We start from the raw sequence: 18,547 nt of genomic DNA, 5'->3' as shown, positions 1-18,547 counted from the left end.
AAATAAGGGAGTTTTATTTATTGCATGCTTGGGTTTTGGACTAAGAGTTTACCCCTAGCCGTGTCTCATATCCTTTCTTTCCCTGTCCTGCAAAGCTTAACATGGGAGGTAGAGATTTGTGTCTCTTCTTCTTCTCTCTCTCTCTCTCTTTTTTTTTTTTTTTTTCCAATCAGGCACTCTCTGTACCCCTGCCACCCTGAGGAAGACAAAATATGAGAGGATCTAGCAAAGCCTCTGCAAAAATGATTAATGTGAATATTCCCATCCGGACTTCCTATGAAAAAGTTGTATTATAAAATGAAAGAATAATTGAAGAAAATATAGATCCAGAAAAATCCATAAAGATGGACAGGAAAAATCAAGAGTTCTATGGGGCTCTTAATGGGTCAAGACCCAGAGGGCAAAGATCATCTGGAAGGCTGGAAACTGGCTAAGTATTTACTTAGTAAATACTTAGTAAATACTTAGAATGGCTTGTGTACTGGTGTGAAGTGAGGAATTGAAAGAGAGCAGGAGAAGGATGTGAAATATATTTTTCTGTGTATTAAGAGTGCACTGGGCGGATGTGGTGGCTCACGCCTGTAATCCCAGCACTTTTGGAAGGCTGAGGCAGGTGGATTGCTTGGGCACAGGAGTTTGAGACCAGCCTGGGCAACATGGTAGAATCCCGTCTCTACCAAAAATACAAAAATTAGCCAGGTGTGGTGGCGCAAGCCTGTAGTCCCAGCTACTCGGGAGGCTGGGGTGGGAGGATCACTTGAGCCTGGGAGGTGGAGGTTACAGTGAGCCAAGATCAAGTGAGCCAAGATCACACCACTGCACTCCAGCCTGGGTGACAGAGTAAGACCCTATCTCAAAAAAAATAAAAATATAAATATAAAAATAAAAGAGCGTACCTCTGCCCACGTCCCTTAACTTTGGTATTTCCTCCTAAGATTGAGAAAATATTCGAAATACTTCTCCTTTATTTTGATCATTGTTCTGCTTCTCTCAATGTGACTGGCTAGTTTCAGCCTAATAAGGCTTCCCCTGTTTTCATAGGTTTACCCCTCTCTTCTGTAAACAAGGGCTTCCACTAAAGCCTGGTCATCACTGGGAGTTGAGGAGCTGGGGTTGACCATTCTTTGCTGTAATAATTTTAACCGTGGACAAGTTCCTGGTAGGCAGCAAAGGTAGGTTGGGATCTTTGATGTACTCTTGGACCCAGTCGTCATTGGGGTTGGTGCAGACTTCTCGGTTCCTCTTGGTGACGAAGCTGCAGAGGCAGAATTAGACCGTCATGGGCTGCAGACTCGGGCAGGAGTCCGGTGCCCACCCCCACCTCTGGTTCACATGGAGCTCACCTTATGTTCTTTAAAGCTTCCCTGGGCCTGTCCTGGCTGGGTTCCCTCAGACAGCCTCTCTCTCTGGCCTCAGAACCTTACCATCCCTTCTCTCAGTCCCTTCTCCACTCAGCCTAGACCCTCAAGCTTGGGTTTCATAATGGACCACATAGCTAAAAGTGGCAAAATTAGGAATTAATCCCAGGCCCCTGAGAGCCAAAGGCCAAACCCTTACCACTGCTCCACTGCTTCTAGCATGGAGACCTCTTGATCCCATGTATCTCATTCCTGCCCCTGGGCTCCCTGTCCCTCTCCACAGAAATATCTACAAGGACGTGCTTACATGATTGCTGGCAGGTGACAGTTGAGGGCCTTTCTGTATCCCACCACTAGTCTCCTTGGCAACACTTTCTCATAGTACTTCAGGCAGCAGGTGGATGGGGTGTTCACCCACTCAGGAACTTCTGAAGGAATCACATTGCAAGCTGAGCCAGGGAAGCAGAGGGGAGATCACAGCTGCCCACCTCTGTCTCCCACCATTTGTGTTTCACTCCTCTGATAGCAAAGCCGTCTGTTAGAGGAGACCAATGATAGCTTGACTGGTAATGAAGTGCATAAGATGAATCCCTTTGGGGGACATACATTTAGAACCTTCAGCCTCTGAGCTGAGTGTCAACTACAAATGACTTGGTTATTCACACTTGCCAAGGAACCGGGAGGAAGCTGGCTCATTCTTTTGTTTATTGGTGACTTGATCTGGCAAACATGTGTTGAGCTAGTATTATATGCTGGGCTCTATGGGGGTAAAAACATGAGGAAGACACAGTCACTACCCTTAAGTAACTTACAGACTAGTCAGGGTTGAAAGAGAAATTGAAAAGTTAAACAAACACTACCATAGAATGTGGTCCAGGATAGAACAGACTTTGGCATAAGGTGCTATGGGAACAGAATGAAGGGCCCCTAACCCATCCTTGGTGGTTGAGGAAGAAGTCTCAAAGCAAGTGAGGCCTGCATTGATTCGTAAAGGATGAGTAGGATTTAGACACACGGCTGGGTGTGGTGGCTCATGCCTGTAATCCCAGCACTTTGGGAGGCCGAGGCGGGCGGATCACCTGAGGTCAGAAGTTTGAGACCAGCCTGGCCAACATGGTGAAACCCCGTCTCTACTAACAAAAATTAGCCAGGCATGGTGGCACATGCCTGTAATCCCAGCTATTCGGGAGGCTGAGGCAGGAGAATCACTTAAACCCAGGAGTCAGAGGTTGCGGTGAGCCAAGATTGCACCACTGCACCCCAGCCTGGGCGAAAGAGTGACTCCATCTCAAAAGAAAAAAAAAAGGATTTAGACACACAAAGGACTTGTAGAATCTGGAAGAAAGAAATGCAGGAAAGCCTGAAGGTAGGGGAAGCTCAGTGTGTCTTGGGAGTGCTGGGCAGTTTGGGTGGCTGGCATGCAAGGTAGGAAGAAATGAATGGGCAGAGATGAAACTGGAGAGAGGAGGAGGGTCTGGTCACACACCTGCTGAGCTACTGAGGAATTTGGACTCTATCTTAGAGGTATTGGAGAGGCGGAGGTTAGGGGGAAGGGTGAGAGAGTAGAGCCATTAGAGATAGAAGTTAGAGCAGGAGGAAAAAGTATATGATTTAGGCTTTGGGGTCAGACAGCTTTGGGTTGGAATTTTGACTTGATTTGAATTTCGACTTGAATCATGGGCAAATTCCTTAATCTCCCTAGGTTTCAGTTTCCTCATCTATTAAGTGGGGGTAAATGATACTTACTTGTATCCTAGGATCATGGTTAGAATTCGGTGAGAAAATGATTGGAAAGCCCTTAACTCAGACAGCCTGGCACACAGAAAGGCTCAATCAGTGCTTATTATAATTAAGAGCCAATGGTAGTAATGACTGCTCTTCTTGCCTTGGAAATGGCGCTTTCCCCCATCTCTTTGATGTATGCAGGATACTAGACTTGATTGGTTATTGTCACTGTGTTTCCTTTGAGCTGTCCTGACTACCCATCAATTGGGGATACTACACAAGAGGTCAGTCCAGAGATCTCTCCCAGCCCCCAAACCTTCAGAGTGCAAATCTTTTTGTAGCTTGACCCCTTTGCCTCCAGTGAGTGGCAAAGCTTGGGACATCTTGAGAGCACCATCTTGCTGATCCATGCTTTGGGTGGGCCATTTTCTCTTTCTTGAAGCCTGAACCCACTGCACTGGCCTGATTGACTCTCCCAAAGAGCACTGTTCCCCCCTCCCACACAGTCCCTCTGTAAGTGATGCTCGTATCACTGGTTCTCAAAGCAAAGTTTACAAAGACCAGGGTCATCCTGAGAGTATGTGGGCAGATTACATGGTGCACTTGACCCTTGCTCCTTTGTGTTTACACAGGCAGAGTCAGGCCAGACTACATGCCAGGGTGACCTTAAGAGAGAAGCGAGGCCAGGCATGGTGGCTCATACCTGTAATCCTAGCACTTTGGGAGGCCGAGGTGGGCAGATCACGAGGTCAGGAGTTCGAGACCAGCCTGACCAACATGGTGAAACCCCGTCTCTACTAAAAATACAAAAATTAGCTGGGCGTGGTGGTGTGTGCCTGTGATCCCAGCTACTCAGGAGGCTGAGGCAGGAGAATCACTTGAACCCGGGAGGCAGAGGTTGTGGTGAGCCGAGATCGCGACACTGCGCTCCAGCCTGGGCAACAAGAGCGAAACTCCATCACAAACAAAACAAAACAAAACAAAACAAAACAAAACAAAACAACAAGCAAACAAACAAAAAAACAAAAGAGAAAAGAATGGCTGGGGCAGCCTAGGGCAGGTACACGTCCTTGTCCTCCCCACCCCCGTCACCAGGTCCTCGTAAACGATGATAGAGGGAGGAGATACGGAGGGGCAAAACAAACCCCCTCCTCCATAGGCCCCAATTCTCCCTTTCCCCACGCTCCAAAACCTTTCAACCCCTTTCCTCTTTTCTGCAGATTTTATTTAGTCATAGGCTGGGGGATGGAGAAGGGGACCATAGATTCCCAAGCAGCCATTCCACTGGGACTCATTTTGGTTGTCTGATAGTCCCAGCAACCTGTGCCAGCCATGTTGAGGAAGGGCTGTCTCGGTTCAGACTCCCAATTCCTGGGCTTAGACCCACATGATTGTTTGAACCTTCCTTCCTCTCGCCACTCATTCTTCCAGGGCACCTGCCACTCTTCTTTCTCATCCGCGTGCCTCCCCCTCCCTTTCATTGCATGCACTTCTTGTTGCATTTTCTGCTGCTTTCTTGGCCTCTCCTCCTGAATGATCATTCCTGCTCACCACGCTTGGGACTCCTGAGGAAATGGTGACCCAGTTTCCTGGAACTACTTACCCCAGAAAGATCCGGACCAACCCCAGCTCTACTTACAAAGGGGAGAATTGGAGGTCAGAAGCTATGCATGAAGGTGGGGAGAGCCCACAGGGTCTTATGAGGCCAGAGACCCGACAGCGCCCTTGGCACCACCTCCCTGCCAGCTGCTCCATCCCCCTTTCTCGTTCCTGCCCTACAGAGACAAGTGGACTCACTTGGCTGGCTGCAAGAAGCCGAAGTAATGATAAGGATGAGGACAAGGAGAGACAGGGCAGCCTCGGAGACCTTCATCCTCTCAGCGGGGCAGTACAGCTTCAGGGAGAGCCGAATGAAGATGTTGTCTGTTGCTGGTGGTCCGCTTGCCAACTACTCAGCTCTCTGGACCTTGACCGCATCAGAGCCGGTAGAGGAGGAGAAACAACAGGCCTCAGTGTTTGCTGAAACAGGGCAGCAGAGGATGGGACTTGGTGCAGAGCTGAATTCAGTAGAATCTGAATTCACGTGAAGAAATGGGCGAATGTGTGTCAGCTATCTTACATGCCCTATCTTATATAATCCTTAAAATAGTGAAGTAGCGATTATTACTTCCCTGGGACTACTGAGGCTTAGAGGCTAAATAAATTGTCCAAGGTCACCTGGGTGGATAGGCGGATGAAAAACCAGATCTGTTTGATTTCACCATGTTACCTGCCACCATCTGTATGTTGGGGAAGGGCAGGCAGGGTTGAACCACCCCAGCTTCCCCCAGGTGATCAGTCTTGGGGAGATGAGCACAAAGCAGGATTACAGAGCCCAGACTGAGGCAAAGGTAGGGCTTAGTTGCCTCTGAGAAGGAAATGCCCTCTCCCAGTCCAAGGCCACATGATTGAGCTCAAACTCTTTCATGTCACAGCATATGCTAATACTCCAAAAAAGAAACACAAGGTGCCTGATCCTTGGGTCCCCATTTGTTGCTGGATCGTTTGACTTATTTGTCAATGTTTTTATTTATCTCTTTGGACCTCGGACTTTGGACTGATTTTTAGGTGTAGCCAGCTCGCTGATCCCTCCTGGGTGCCCCCATGGCCAACCATGACCAGCAGGGGACCCTCCAACTCTGTGCACCTGACAACCTGCGTCTGTGCTCCAGGACTCCAGCTTCCGCCCCTCTGGCCTGGGCTCTGGCTGGACCTGTCCCACAGCTTCCTCTCTCTTCAGGTGCCTCAGGACCCTTTTCCATGTTGAAAGCTGCATTTAGAGAAGAGATCAAAGATATAAGGGATTTTGCTGTTGATGGACAGCAAGCTTTAGAGGCATAGGTGATGTGTTTCAGGTGTTGAGGGCAGTGGGAGGCAGGGGCAGAAACAGGGACTGTGCAGATCCTTATGGGGCTTTCTGCTTGGCATGACTGCTCATAGATAGGTAAACCATATAATGCAGTTACTCCTGGTGGGTTCAAGGCTTCACCTGGTGGTGAAGCTGTGGCTTTTTGTGAGGGCATGGAGGGTACGTATGTGGGGCATCCTCTTGACCTCTGTTTATGGAGGTGACAAGGCCTGAGAAGCCTGGTTGTGACTTTGGCATGCAGGCCCCCATATGGCCCTTAATGTGGCCCACAAGCCCTTATCTGTGGAAGGCTGGAGACCAGGAAAGGGTGGTCATAATCCCTACTCTGGGCAAGCTCTTATTCCAAGTACTCAGAGCTCCTCCTTGGGCCCTGAAGATAGGTTTGAGAGCTTATTCTTGGAGCATAGTCCTCCTCTTGATTTCTGTCTTATTCCATCTGTCCCTCTATCCCTCCCTCCCTCTTTCTCTCCATCCATCCATCCCTCCCTCCCTTCCTCCCTCCCTTCATCCCTCCCTGCTTCCCTCCCTCCATCCCTCCCTCTCTCCATCCCTCCATCCATTCCTCCTTCCCTTCATCCTTCCATCCACCCATTCTTCCTTTCCTTCATCCATCCATCCATCCATCCATTTCCTGAACACCTGGTATGGGCTAGGCTTTCTGCTAAGCCTTCTAGGGGATAAAAAAGTTAGTAAAACAATATGGTATAATCTGATGTATGTAAGCGAAGGGGAGGGGTTGGATAAAATGTCTTCATGAATCATTCCTATTCCAGACAGCAGTGAAGAAAGGCCTTGAAAACAGCACAGAAAAAAGGACTATGGAGTTTGACTGCTATAGAGAGACCTTTATGAAGTGTTACTTAAAAAATCAAATGATGATTTGTAGCTTTTACACTTGTCATGAAGCTTAAATAAGATAATGCATACAGACTGCCTAGCAGAGTGCTTGGAGTATAGAAAGCATTAAGAAAACGGGGTCTGCTACTGTTGTTGCTGAGGAGGAGACGGTCTTTACACTGCTTTTCTTTCTCACTTTCTGCTTCTCACTACCTGCATTGCAGGCCTGACCTATTTTTTGTACCAGGCTCCAGCAAAACTTCTGCAGAGCGAGGCTTGATGCCGAGGGTGCCACACCCTGGTGTCCTCAGTTCATGGCCAATGAGTAAATCCAGTAGAAAGGAATGAGGCCAGGGAAGAGCATGAGTGGTCTTTAATTCAAGGCAGGGAAGCTCCAAGAGGGTGACTGGGGCTGAGAGTTAGGGGTGGGTGGAGGAGGGGGCCTCGGCATCTTCTCTTTATGTCTCTGAGCTGTGCCTTCGCCACCCCTTCTGGGTCACTCAGTTCTCCTCCATGTCCTTGATATAGTCCTGGACCCACTTGTCACTGGGGTTGGTACAGATGGAATGGCCCCTTTTGGTGATGAAGCTGTGGAGCAAGAGGGAGAAGGATCACAAACCGAGGGGCCCAGTGGCCGGAAGAGACAGCCCATCTTCCCTCCCTCCTAAATTCCCCGCCTGACCTAGACTGCTTTTCCTTTCTTCCATAGAGGCAGCTTAGAGCCAGTCTCCTCTCTGAGACATACTCTTCGGTTCCTAGGACCCCTAGACCCATCTAGTCTCTGTGTCCCCCTGAGGAAGTGCCCTCTTGCCTTCTTCTCCCTTCTCTGTCATCTCCTCATCCATGGGGTCAGTTTCCCCATGGCTCCTGCAGGCTCCAGCCAGAAAGCACTCAGATTGCCCCTCAGCTGCCTCTCCCCATGTAGTCACACCTGGGAGGTACGCTGGGGGTCCCCATTCCACCACCACTCCCTGCCTCCCTCCAGGAGGCCCTGCTGGCTCCCTCTCCCCCCAGTGTGATGTGTGTGTACCACCTACACAATTCCGGGCTTGGAGCACTGGCTGTTGGTCTCATAGTAATCCATAATCCGCTGACGCGGGATCTTGTAGGTAGTGTAGGTGAAGCAGCACTCTGAGGGGTGGTAAGGTCCCCCTGAGGAGAGAGCATCAGATGCTGAGGAGGGGCCCCTTGTTAAAGGCCATACCGTTGGCTGCTCCTGCAAGCTGAGGGCATGGAGGAGGGAAGGAAGGAGGAGACAGCCCCACAGAACTTGGAGAGGAGAGTAGGCTTTCCTCATCTTCTCTTCTCCTTCTCCATGGTACTCCTGGGCTCTTCTTTTTCTCCTCCCTCATCATCAATCACCCTTCCTCCTTTTCTTCAACCCCTCTTGGAAAGACTGGTGGATGACTTTCAACTCCAGGGTTGAAGAGCAGCACACTCAGATCTTCTTACACCATCTCTGGGGGCCGACTGGCAGAGAAGGCTAGGGACTTGGCCAATATCATGCAGCCTTCATGCCTTATTCGGGAAAGGTGCTCCAAATAGGAGGAATATTTGGAAGAAATCCCAATAGGGATTTGGAGACATGCCATTTGGGAATGCAAACCCAGCCCCTCCTAGTGCTCCACCCTGCCCATGTCCCCATTGAACCGACAACCTGCAGAGAGAGCAGGATGCCCACAGCAAGCTCCAAGGACAAAGGCCACAGAGTCAGGGCACCCAAATCCTAACCTAACCTTGCCTGTGCTTCCTGTGTACTATGGCCATTTTACTTTCCCCCTGTTCCCTCCTCTGTAAATGAGGCCCTTGGACTGCATCAGTGGTTTTTACACTGAGCTCCCTGGAGCTCTGGGGGCCTCAGGGACTATTGTGGAGGCCCTGCTGCATTTGAGAGTGGTGTCTTGTACCCTACTCAACCCATTTTTTCTGTTTTACATATTGGGCCTCTGTGGAAGATATTGCTTGAAGAAAAGGTTTTGTGGCCTAAAAAGTTTTAAAAATCACTGGATTAGGTGATTTTTCATCTATTTTCTGATTGAGAAGTTTCATGGCTCTTATAGGAGAAGCAAGGAGGTGACAGCAGTCACCCCAAGCTTGAATTATAGAGGTAGCAGGAAGGACATTGTAGGCCAAGAGCCCTGTACAAACAGGCACATGTTGTGGTTATGGAGTGGAGAAATCAGGTGTGTGCATGTTATGTGACCCTGCTTCATAGAATCATGGGTGTGCATCACAATGGCCTCAGAGGTCACTGAGGGTGGCCAGATGTCTGGGTGGAAGGGTCTCATCCTGTTTTCCAGCTCCATTCCAGGCAGCATCCTCACGAACCAAAGAACGGCATAAGGGGCCCCTGTTTCCTGAGACCCAGTCAGAGCTCCTATACTCTCCCACCTTGTTCCTCTGAGCTGACAAATGACATCGGAGAGGGCAAGTCAAACTGTGCACATACCCACCAACTTTAGCTGTATTTTAACAACCTTCTGTTTCCCCCCAGTTTCTGAAAAGGAGAGTAGGTAAAATGGAAGAGTGATAAATAGTTTTGGTTATCTCTAAAGGCAGCTTATTCTAAGAAATCAGCTGAGAAAAGGGGGCCTAGGATGGACCCCACACTGTCGTGTTTCCCCCCAGCCCATACCCAAGCAATGCTGCACTCACTGGGCACAGGTGACGCTGGAAGCAGGCTGGGCCCAAACCTCAGGAGGCCAATAGAAAAATGCCCTTGAGGGGCTCAAGACACTGCTCCTAATCTCCCTGAGGAAATATACCCCAAATGGGGTGGGCCACTCTTTTGCTTAGCGGCAAAGAGAGAGAAATTGAGGGAGTAGAGAGGCAGGCTGGTCTCACTCCATGTCCTTGAGGGCAAGGGGGGACTGGTCCTGGGGGGCAATGATAAGAGATCAAGGCCATGTGAGGCCTGGAGATTCAGGATCTGTTTATCTGGAGACTAGAGGGCATTTGGGGTAGTGGAATGAAGCCTGGAGTCTCCCAAGTCAAGTCTCATTGGTCAAGGCTGGAAGATCCCAACTTAAACTCTTAAGCAGAACCTGCAGTCCTAAGTCTCATCTCCATCCTGCTCACCACACCATGGGGTGAAGTGCTGTGGTGCTCAGTAGATAATTCATTTATATAATGTTGCTATACACACAGTTTCAAGAAGATACCAGCCCTCCTTTCTGAGTCCCTGCTCCTGGTCTTCCCCTGAGCCCCAACCTCACTCCTGCTTATTTCCCTGCAGGGACTAGGTTGGAAGGAAGACAAGGCATTGCACTCACGCGAGGAGGATTCAGTCTTGGTCCCTAGGGCGATGGTGATGAGGAGGAAGAAGGGAATGGCAGCCACGGAGATCTTCATGCTGTGGGAAGCTGTTGCGGGAGGAGAGCTGGCCTGGTGGGAGCTTCAGAGGCTCCTGCGGTGAGGAATTGTTGAGAAATGATCATTGAGGCCAAATATTTTTTAAAATAAGGGAGCTGAGACTTGGAAGGGAAGTAGGAAAGCAGTGATGCCTCAGCAATGTCATATCCTGCACATGTGTTGTTGGTGGCCTGAAGGAAGCAGGGAGAGCCAAGGTTTAAGGCAGGAAATGGTCTTCCATCCCCAGTGGGAAGAAGTTCAACTCTTTTGATAGAAGCCTTTCCCTAGGCATGAACATGAGCACAGGGCTGGGGGCACTGTCTCACACTTAGCAAAAGATCTCAAGGCTGGATGTGTCCTGTATCCAATTCCATCTCAGGCCTTAGAACAGGCCACGTGGGGCCTGGACATTCAGGATCTGTTCATCTGGAGACTAGAGGGTGTTTGGGGTAATGGAATGAGGCCAGGACTCCCCCAAGTCAGGTCTCATTGGTCAAGGGAAATCCTAACTTAAACTCGAAGCAGAACCCGCAGTTCTCAGTCTCATCTCCATTCTGGTCACCACACCATGGAGTGAAGAAGTGCTGTGGTGCTCAGTAGATAATTCACTTATATAATGGTTGCTATACACACAAGCCACTGTCCCAGATGCCTTATGAATATTAGCCTATTTAATCTTTAGAACAGCAGTTGAGGAAACAGGCTCAGAATCAAAGCCTAAGCTTTTGATAGTTGGTAAATGGAACTGGGGTTCAAATTCAGGTGGTTTGGCTTCCAAGTCTGTGTTCTCACCCATTATGCCATAAAGAAACGTGGGACTCCCAACGGAGCTCTGTAAAAGCTTATGGGTTTTCTATAAAGCCTTTAGTCTTAGTCCTTTCTGAAATCAGATAGTGGATCTCTTTGGGACCTTCTCCTGGTTTCTCTGGCTTTTGCTGCAAAGAAGCTTGGTGGGAACCCTAGAAAATGTCTAATTCAGGGATAGCTAGTAGGTTTCATTGATTAGTGGTGGACTGGTGCTCTGTGTTGGAAATGATTCTGAGGCCATATCCAGGCACATTGGGAAGATACGCTGTGACCAACGTGCAGTTTCTGTTGCAGTGCAGCTTGCATGCTATGTATTTGCCATTTGATTTGTCTAAACTGGCCATTTACTGAATGGAAGCTGGGAATCAGAAAGGACCAGTGACTTTCTCATGTTCACACAGTGATTTGGATGCAGGACAGATCTCATCTCTGCAGGCTCTCAGCTTAGTGCCCTCACCATGCTGTTCTTGGAGGTACATCCCCCATTCTGCTTGCTGATGTGGTTAGATGGTTATTTAATCTCCTCTCCTCATCTGAATCATCAGGATGGAGAACATCTATTATTTATCTTTGCCCATTCACGCAGAACCTAGTGTATACCAGGTGCTTTATGAATATACATTTTAAAAGAAGGATGAATAAACAAATTGAGCCAGGTCTACATATGTGTATCTTATAGGAAATGGCTGAAATCTCATGGTTAGTTGTGGAGACAGTCATCAATTAAAAATTTTCTATATTTCTTATCATCAATAACAACATTATGTAAACCCTTCAAGTTAAATGATAATAATTATTATCAGGAACAATCTCAGGAAACAAGTTGTTTATAGGAAAAGTGAGTTGGAAAGAAATGATGCTTACTTCTTGTTTTTGTGGAAACTAGCCAACCTGCCAAGTTGTTTCTAGGAGACTTACAGGAAGTTCCTGTACTTTTCCAGCAAGTATTGAGTTCCTACCTACATTAGTCTGTGTGTGCCAACTGCTATCATAAACAATCCAGCAGACTAATTAAATAAAAGTTTATTTCTTGCTCATGTTACAGTCCAGTGTGGGTCAGTAGTGGGATGATGGTGTGTGTGCTGGGATCCTCCATGTACTCATTCAGGAACCAGGCCTTTTTCTACCTTGGATGCCACCATTTTCAGCACAAGGCCTCCAAGCTTGATACAAAAAGGGAGAGGCAGAGGCGGATTGGGAGATTTTTGTGGATCAGTTCTGAAAATGGTACAAATTACTTTCACCCACATTCCATGGCCAGCATCAAGTAACCTGGCTCCAACATAATGACAAAGGGATGGAAAATATACATCATCTGTATGCTTAGGAAGAAAAAGGAATAGGTTTTGTGACCATATCACTTCTTTGACACAGTATCATATGCCAAGTACTGGGCTAGGCTTGGAGGGAGGGAATGAAGATGACCCTGATCCCAGAGGTCTCAGAACTCAAAGAGGGACTAAAAAAAGTAAAGGAGAATTGCAATACAACCAGATGAATGAAATTTGATGGCAACATAATTAGAGACCTTAAATGTCCTCCTGTTGCCCCCTGTTGAGTATGAAGAGCCTATTTTAAAAATATTTAAAATGTTTTTCAAAGCAACACATACATATATTGGTTTAAAAAATTGAATAGTACAGGAAGGATCTGTAGGACATAAACCTTCTGAGTTCACGCTTGCCTGAAGAAGTCATTATTTAGCCTTCATACTTGATTGATATTTTTGTTGGGTATAGAATTCTACAATGGAATATAAGAATATGTTTCTTCTGAAACTCATTTGTGGTGATCTGCTGTTTCCCCTCTCTAGAAAATTTTAGGGTTTATTCTTTAATCTTGTTTTCTTACTTTTTGGCACAAATAGATGTTCCAGACTCATCTTGTACTTTCCTTGGCCCAGCTCTGGAATTAGCCATTTCTTCCATGAGTCTCAGTTTCTTTTACTGAAAAATGATTTTGAGAAACCAAAATCTGAGTGCTTGGTGTGTTCATTGCTATGGGAATGGCATCACTTTTAGATCTGAGCTTTTAGTGGCTAGAACTTGGAAATATATGTAAGCATATGTGTATAAGTATGTATTTAAATTTATGTCTATTTCAAGTATATCTATTTCATATATTATTAGCAATTTCTTTTTGTTTTTGTTTTTGAGATGGAGTCTCACTCTGTCACCCAGGAGTGAGGTGGTGCATTCTCAGCTCACTGAAACCTCTACCTCCGGGGTTCAAGTGATCCTCCTGCCTCACCCTCTGGAGTAGCTGGGACTGCAGGTACAGGTCACCTTGCCCAGGTAATTTTTGTATTTTTAGAGATGGGGTTTCGCCGTGTTGGCCAGGCTGGTCTTGAACTTCTGACCTCAGGTGATCCACCCGCCTTGGCCTCCCAAAGTGCTGGGATTACAGGCGTGAGCCACTGCGCTCGTCCTATTATTAGCAATTTCTATGTCCTCTTTCTAGCTATATGAAAAAACAAAAGTTTATACCACTATGTCCAATTCCAAGTAAACACCACAGAGTTATTTCAGTCTTTCCTGTTTCTATGTTTCCCTCCCTCCTCTAACAATGGGGACTCCTGCTCCCATTAACCTCAATGTATGTACTTATTTGCTGAGTTCCCTGTATGTAACAAATCTCCTGGCCACACTGGCTGTATTCTGGCCTCTGGTCCCACTGGCCTCAACCATGTGCATCATCTTCTCTGCCCTGGCCCTGGTTGAGCCCTCAGTTGAGGGGATGAGTTATATTACTTTTAAATCTTGTCTCTGGTTCTAAAAAGAATAAAAATATGAATGTTTCTATTTCCTATTTTATGTCTTGATGATTTCTGTGAAGCTCTGTTTAGATTTTTTTTTTTCTTTGAGACGGAGTTTTGCTTTGTTGCCCAGACTGGAGTACAGTGGTATGATCTCAGCTCACCGCAACCTCCGCCTTCCATGTTCAAGTGATTCTTCTGCCTCAGCCTCCCGAGTAGCTGGGATTACAGGCGCCTGCCACCACACCTGGCTAATTTTTGTATTTTAGTAGAGACGGGGTTTCACCCTGTTGGCCAGGCTGGTCTTGAACTCCTGGCTTCCCAAACTGCTGGGATTACAGGCATGAGCCACTGTGCCCAGCCCTCTATTTAGATTTTTAAGATGACTTTTATGCACTTTTTTTTTCTAGCTATTTTGTACAATTTCCAATTTTTTTTTTTTTTTTTTTTTTTTTGAGACAGGGTCTCACTCTGTCACTGTCACTTCAGGCTGGAGTACAGTGGTGCGATCTTGCCTCACTGCAGCCTTGACCTCTCGGGCTCAAGTGATCCTTCCACCTCAGCCTTCCAAGTAACTGGGACTACAAGTGCGCACCATCACACCTGGCTTATTTTTGTATTTTTAGTAGAGAGGAGGTTTTTGCCATGTTGGCCAGGCTGGTCTCAAACTCCTGGCCTCAAGGGATCTGCCCACTTTGGCCTCCCAAAGTGCTGGGATTATAGGCATGAGCCACTGCACCCAGCTCAAGATTTTTACTTTTACAAATTCCAAATTGATTGTCAGACTATTTAACCATGTTTAAAACTTTTTCCAACTCCATATTTCTTTTATAATTAAACAGCTTTGATGAGCTTCATCATAAAAAAATCAAATATCAACACAAGTGAAGAGCTGGCCCATTTTGTTACACATCCTTGAAAAGACAATTAAGACGCATTTTTCAACTCTTTCATTTTTTGATTACTAAAGAAAAATGTGCCTTTCAGAATACTGCAAACAATGGTGAAGTTACAAAGTCCTCTTCAAATTTCCACTGCATTCTGCAGCATCAGCGTTACCTGGAAACTTGTTAAACATGCTGATACTTTGGCCCTACCCCTGTCCTACTGAACCAGATTTCTAGGGGTGGGAGCCCACAATCTGTGTTTTCACAAGCCTTCCTGGTGGCTTTTATGCATGCTAAAGTTTCAGAAGCCCTATCTATCACACAGCTTTCTAAATGCTGTGGTTCAATCTTATGTTGGTCCCTTCAGTCACTGGCCAGTCCACCTAGGGCCTGGGGATACTTGAGTCCCAGGTTGGTTGCCTCTAGTATAAATGTCCTCCTCTTTTTGCTCCGATGTTGCATAAAAATGTGGAGACTTAGCAATGAATTAGATATGACTTTTTGCACCCAAGCATCATTCTTATTCCTATTTTCAGTCTTCTCTATAAACTGACATATTCTTTTGTATTTTTATTTTTTTTGAGACAGAGTCTCACTCTGTCACCCAGGCTGGAGTGCAGTGGCATGATCTCGGCTCACTGCAACCTCTGCCTTCCAGTTTCAAGCAAGTTTCCTGCCTCAGCCTCCCGAGTAGCTGGGATTACAGGTGCACACCACCACGTCTGGCTAATTTTTGTGTTTTTAGTACAGACGGCGTTTCACCATGTTGGCCAGGCTGGTCTTGAACTCCTGACCTCAGGTGATCTGCCCACCTCGGCCTTCCAAAGTGCTGGGATTACAGGCGTGAGCTACCGTGCCCGGCCCTGGACTGACATATTCTTGAAGGGCAATAGTCTACTTTGTTTGGTTTTCATGGTTTTCCTAATGCCTAGCACAATGCATAACCTAAAGCAGCCACTCAATAAAAATCTTTTTGAGTGGCAATAAATATATGTTTCAAGATTCCAGAGAAATGGAGGTGGGTCCTTCTGGCTGGGATGAAGGGGGAAGGTTTTATGGTAGCATTTAATCTAAGCCATTGAGGTTGGGTTGAGTTTTGCTGGGCAGAGTTGAGAGGAGGGCATGCCTGGCAGAGGGCACCACACAAAGCAAGGAAGCAAAAAAGAACATGCTGTTTCTGAGGAACTGCGAGAACAGAGTATGTATTATGCAATTAACCTGCACATAACATATTTTTTTCCCCTTCAAGACCTCAAAGACCTTCTGTGAGTGGCTAGATGCTTGGTTAGAATGGAAAATCTTGGGCCAGGTCTGGTGGGTGGCTCACGCCTATAATCCCAGAACTTTGGGAGGCTGAGGCAGGCAGATCATTTGAGGCCAGGAGTTTGAGACCAGCCCAGCCAACATGGAAAAACCCCGTCTCTACTAAAAATACAAAAATCTGCTGGGCGTGGTGGTGGGTCCCTGTAATCCCAGCTACTCAGGAGGCTGAGGCAGGAGAATCACTTGAACCCAGGAGGTGGAGGTTGTAGTGAGCCAAGATGGCACCCCTGCACTCCAGCCTGGGTGACAGAGTGAGACTCCATCTAAAAAAAAAAAAAAAAAAAAAAAGGAAAGTCTTGGTTTTCATCCCTCATTTCTGTTGAGTTGCCATGACCCAACACCTTCATAAGTGGCCCTTTGGCATCCACACTGCCCAGACGCTCTCCCTCCTCATTTCATCCTTCTAAGCTAAAAACCTGACCTGTCAGAGAGAACCCAGTGAAACCACATGAATCCTACTTAGGTCTAGGACAATTTTAATTGAATAACCATTTAAATTTTTTTCTAAGGCTCTGAGACAAAATCTCCATGGAGAATCCAGAAGCTTCTGGATTGCCATCCCCTAGTCATATATTTAGGTACCAGTGAGCTGCTTTCAACTCAAAGCTTCTGAATTCAACAGCATTCAGTGGATCAGTGAGAGAGACATAAAAGGTCATAACTGGATCAAAATGTATGCCAGAGGCCAGGTGTGGTGGCTCACACCTGTAATCTCAACACTTTGGGAAGCCGAGGCAGGAGGATTACTTGAGCCCAGGAGTTCAAGACCAGCCTGGGCAACAAGTGAGACCATGTCTCTAAAAAAATAAACAAAATTAGCTGGGTGTGGAGTGGTGCACGCCTGTAGTCCCAGCTACTCAAGGGGCTGAGGTGGGAGAATCACTTGAGCCCAGGAGGTTGAGCCAAGGTGAATGAGCCAAGATTGTGCCACTGCACTCCAGACTGGGTGACAGAGTGACAGCCTGTCTCAATAAACAAAACAAAGTAAGCCAGAACTCTGAGCATCTGTGTTTGTCTTTTTCATCTCTGTAAATCTTGTTGAAATGACAGAAGAAATATAAAAATAAATAGAACTCATAGTAGCAGTAAGGAGTCAGAAAATATGACATTGGTCTACCATAAGGTGAGACATTTCTGTTTTATATAAAGAACATGGGGCCGGGTGCAGTGACTCACGCCTGTAATCCCAGAACTTTGGGAGGCCGAGGCAGGTAGATCACTTGAGGTCAGGAGTTTGAGACCAGACTGGCCAACATGGTGAAACCCCATCTCTATAAAAACTACAGAAATTAACTGGGCATGGTGGCAGGCACCTGTAATCCCAGCTACTCAGGAGGCTGAGGCGGGAGAATTGCTTGAACCCGGGAGGTGGAGGTTACAGTGAACCAAGATCACGCCACTACACTTCAGCCTGGGCAACAGAGCAAGACTCCATCTCAAAAAAAAGAAAGAACAAAAAAAGAACATGGGTCAGCTTGATGGCAGATCACAAGAAGGCTGAAAAAACATGTATCCTCATATAGGTGAAGGAGAAGATCATAGAAAAAGAGGATTTTCCCAGCAGAACCCTGGATAATGTGAAGATCAGAGTCAGTGGGTACTGGGAGAAGACATTTGCATTGAGTGAATAAGCTATAACCTTGCTAGTTCCCATTCAGGATAGTCAGGTAGGGCATTTGCCCCAGGATAAAGCTACAAGCACAGTTTTCAAAATAAAAAAGGATATTTGCTGTGGGAACCTCTTGGAGGGGACAGTGGGCCAGAGAGAGAATTGGGCAGTGCCCTGGATAACTTCTGGTCAAGGACAAGAAAACTACTCCCATCCCTATCCCCTTACTCTGTCTGCCAGACATTAAGCTGACAACCTCACCAATGATATGAAAATCCTAAAGCCTCTGCCAAAAGTCTCCTGGAACTGATAAACCACTTCAGTAAAGTTTCAGGACACAAAATCAATGTGCAAAAACCAGTAGCATTTTTATACACCAATAGCATTCAAGCTGAGTGCCAAATCAAGAATGCAATCTCATTTACAATAGCCACACACACACACACAAACGTAGTAATACATGTAACCAAGGAGGTGAAAGATCTCTACAATGAAAATTACAAAACACTGCTGAAAGAAATCATAGATGACATGAACAAATGGAAAAACATTCCATGCTCATGGACTGGAAGAATCAATATCATTATAATGGCTGTATTGTCCAGGCAATCTACAGATTCAATGCTGTTTCTATCAAACTACCAATGTCATTTTTCATAGAACTAGAAAAACTATTCTAAAATTCATATGGAACCAATAAAAAGAGTCCAAATGGTCAAATCAATCCTAAACAAAAAGCAAAGCTAGAGGAATCATATTACCAGACTCCAAAGTATACTATAAGGCTACAGTAAACAAAACAGCATGGTATTGGTACAAAAACAGATACATAGACCAGTAGAACAGAATAGAAAATCCAGAAATAAAGCTGCACACCTACAGTCATCTGATCTTTGACAGAGTCAACAAAAATAAGCAAAGGGGTAAGGATTCCCTGTTCAATAAATGGTGCTGGGATAGCTGGCTAGCCATGTGCATAAGAATGAA

The 18,547-nt window shown here is 46.5% G+C and overlaps 2 protein-coding genes and 1 long non-coding RNA gene across 5 annotated transcripts; 1 reads left to right on the top strand and 2 right to left on the bottom strand.

Annotated features, from left to right (window-relative positions):
- Window positions 1-947: 947 nt before the first annotated feature.
- Window positions 948-5,069, bottom strand: CCL16 (C-C motif chemokine ligand 16). Of its 3 annotated transcripts, none has more exons than XM_016931970.4 (3): window positions 4,881-5,069; window positions 1,666-1,807; window positions 948-1,255 (listed from the first exon to the last, which is right to left on the bottom strand). In XM_016931970.4, the coding sequence occupies exons 1-3, from the start codon at window positions 4,954-4,956 to the stop codon at window positions 1,090-1,092; spliced, it is 384 nt and encodes a 127-aa protein (XP_016787459.1). In that variant the 5' UTR covers window positions 4,957-5,069; the 3' UTR covers window positions 948-1,089. The 3 variants fall into 3 exon arrangements, with proteins under 3 accessions (XP_016787459.1, XP_009430649.1, XP_511806.2); XM_009432374.5 differs by having other exon boundaries at window positions 1,666-1,783; window positions 4,881-5,067; XM_511806.9 differs by having other exon boundaries at window positions 1,666-1,786; window positions 4,881-5,059.
- A 2,114-nt stretch (window positions 5,070-7,183) lies between these two features.
- CCL14 (C-C motif chemokine ligand 14) lies at window positions 7,184-10,275 on the bottom strand. The gene is made up of 3 exons (XM_001173954.7): window positions 10,101-10,275; window positions 7,866-7,980; window positions 7,184-7,416 (listed from the first exon to the last, which is right to left on the bottom strand). The coding sequence occupies exons 1-3, from the start codon at window positions 10,177-10,179 to the stop codon at window positions 7,329-7,331; spliced, it is 282 nt and encodes a 93-aa protein (XP_001173954.3). The 5' UTR covers window positions 10,180-10,275; the 3' UTR covers window positions 7,184-7,328.
- On the top strand, window positions 9,022-10,258 carry LOC134808951 (uncharacterized). Its single transcript, XR_010153232.1, has 2 exons — window positions 9,022-9,255; window positions 10,064-10,258. It is a non-coding gene; the product is annotated as an uncharacterized LOC134808951 (long non-coding RNA).
- Window positions 10,276-18,547: the final 8,272 nt, after the last annotated feature.

Source organism: Pan troglodytes, chromosome 19 (genome assembly GCF_028858775.2).
Source record: "Pan troglodytes isolate AG18354 chromosome 19, NHGRI_mPanTro3-v2.0_pri, whole genome shotgun sequence".
NCBI classification, from domain to species: domain Eukaryota; kingdom Metazoa; phylum Chordata; class Mammalia; order Primates; family Hominidae; genus Pan; species Pan troglodytes.
This window is presented reverse-complemented; position numbering and strand designations above follow the sequence as displayed.

Coding starts and splice junctions, on each gene's coding strand:
- CCL16 (XM_016931970.4), bottom strand. CDS start 4,956: ATGAAGGTCTCCGAGGCTGCCCTGTCTCTCCTTGTCCTCATCCTTATC. Junction 1,808..4,880: donor GGCTTCTTGCAGCCAGCCAA/GTGAGTCCACTT, acceptor TCCCTGGCTCAG/CTTGCAATGTGATTCCTTCA. Junction 1,256..1,665: donor TGTCACCTGCCAGCAATCAT/GTAAGCACGTCC, acceptor CTGCCTCTGCAG/CTTCGTCACCAAGAGGAACC.
- CCL14 (XM_001173954.7), bottom strand. CDS start 10,179: ATGAAGATCTCCGTGGCTGCCATTCCCTTCTTCCTCCTCATCACCATC. Junction 7,981..10,100: donor CAAGACTGAATCCTCCTCGC/GTGAGTGCAATG, acceptor CTCTCTCCTCAG/GGGGACCTTACCACCCCTCA. Junction 7,417..7,865: donor TGCTCCAAGCCCGGAATTGT/GTAGGTGGTACA, acceptor CTTGCTCCACAG/CTTCATCACCAAAAGGGGCC.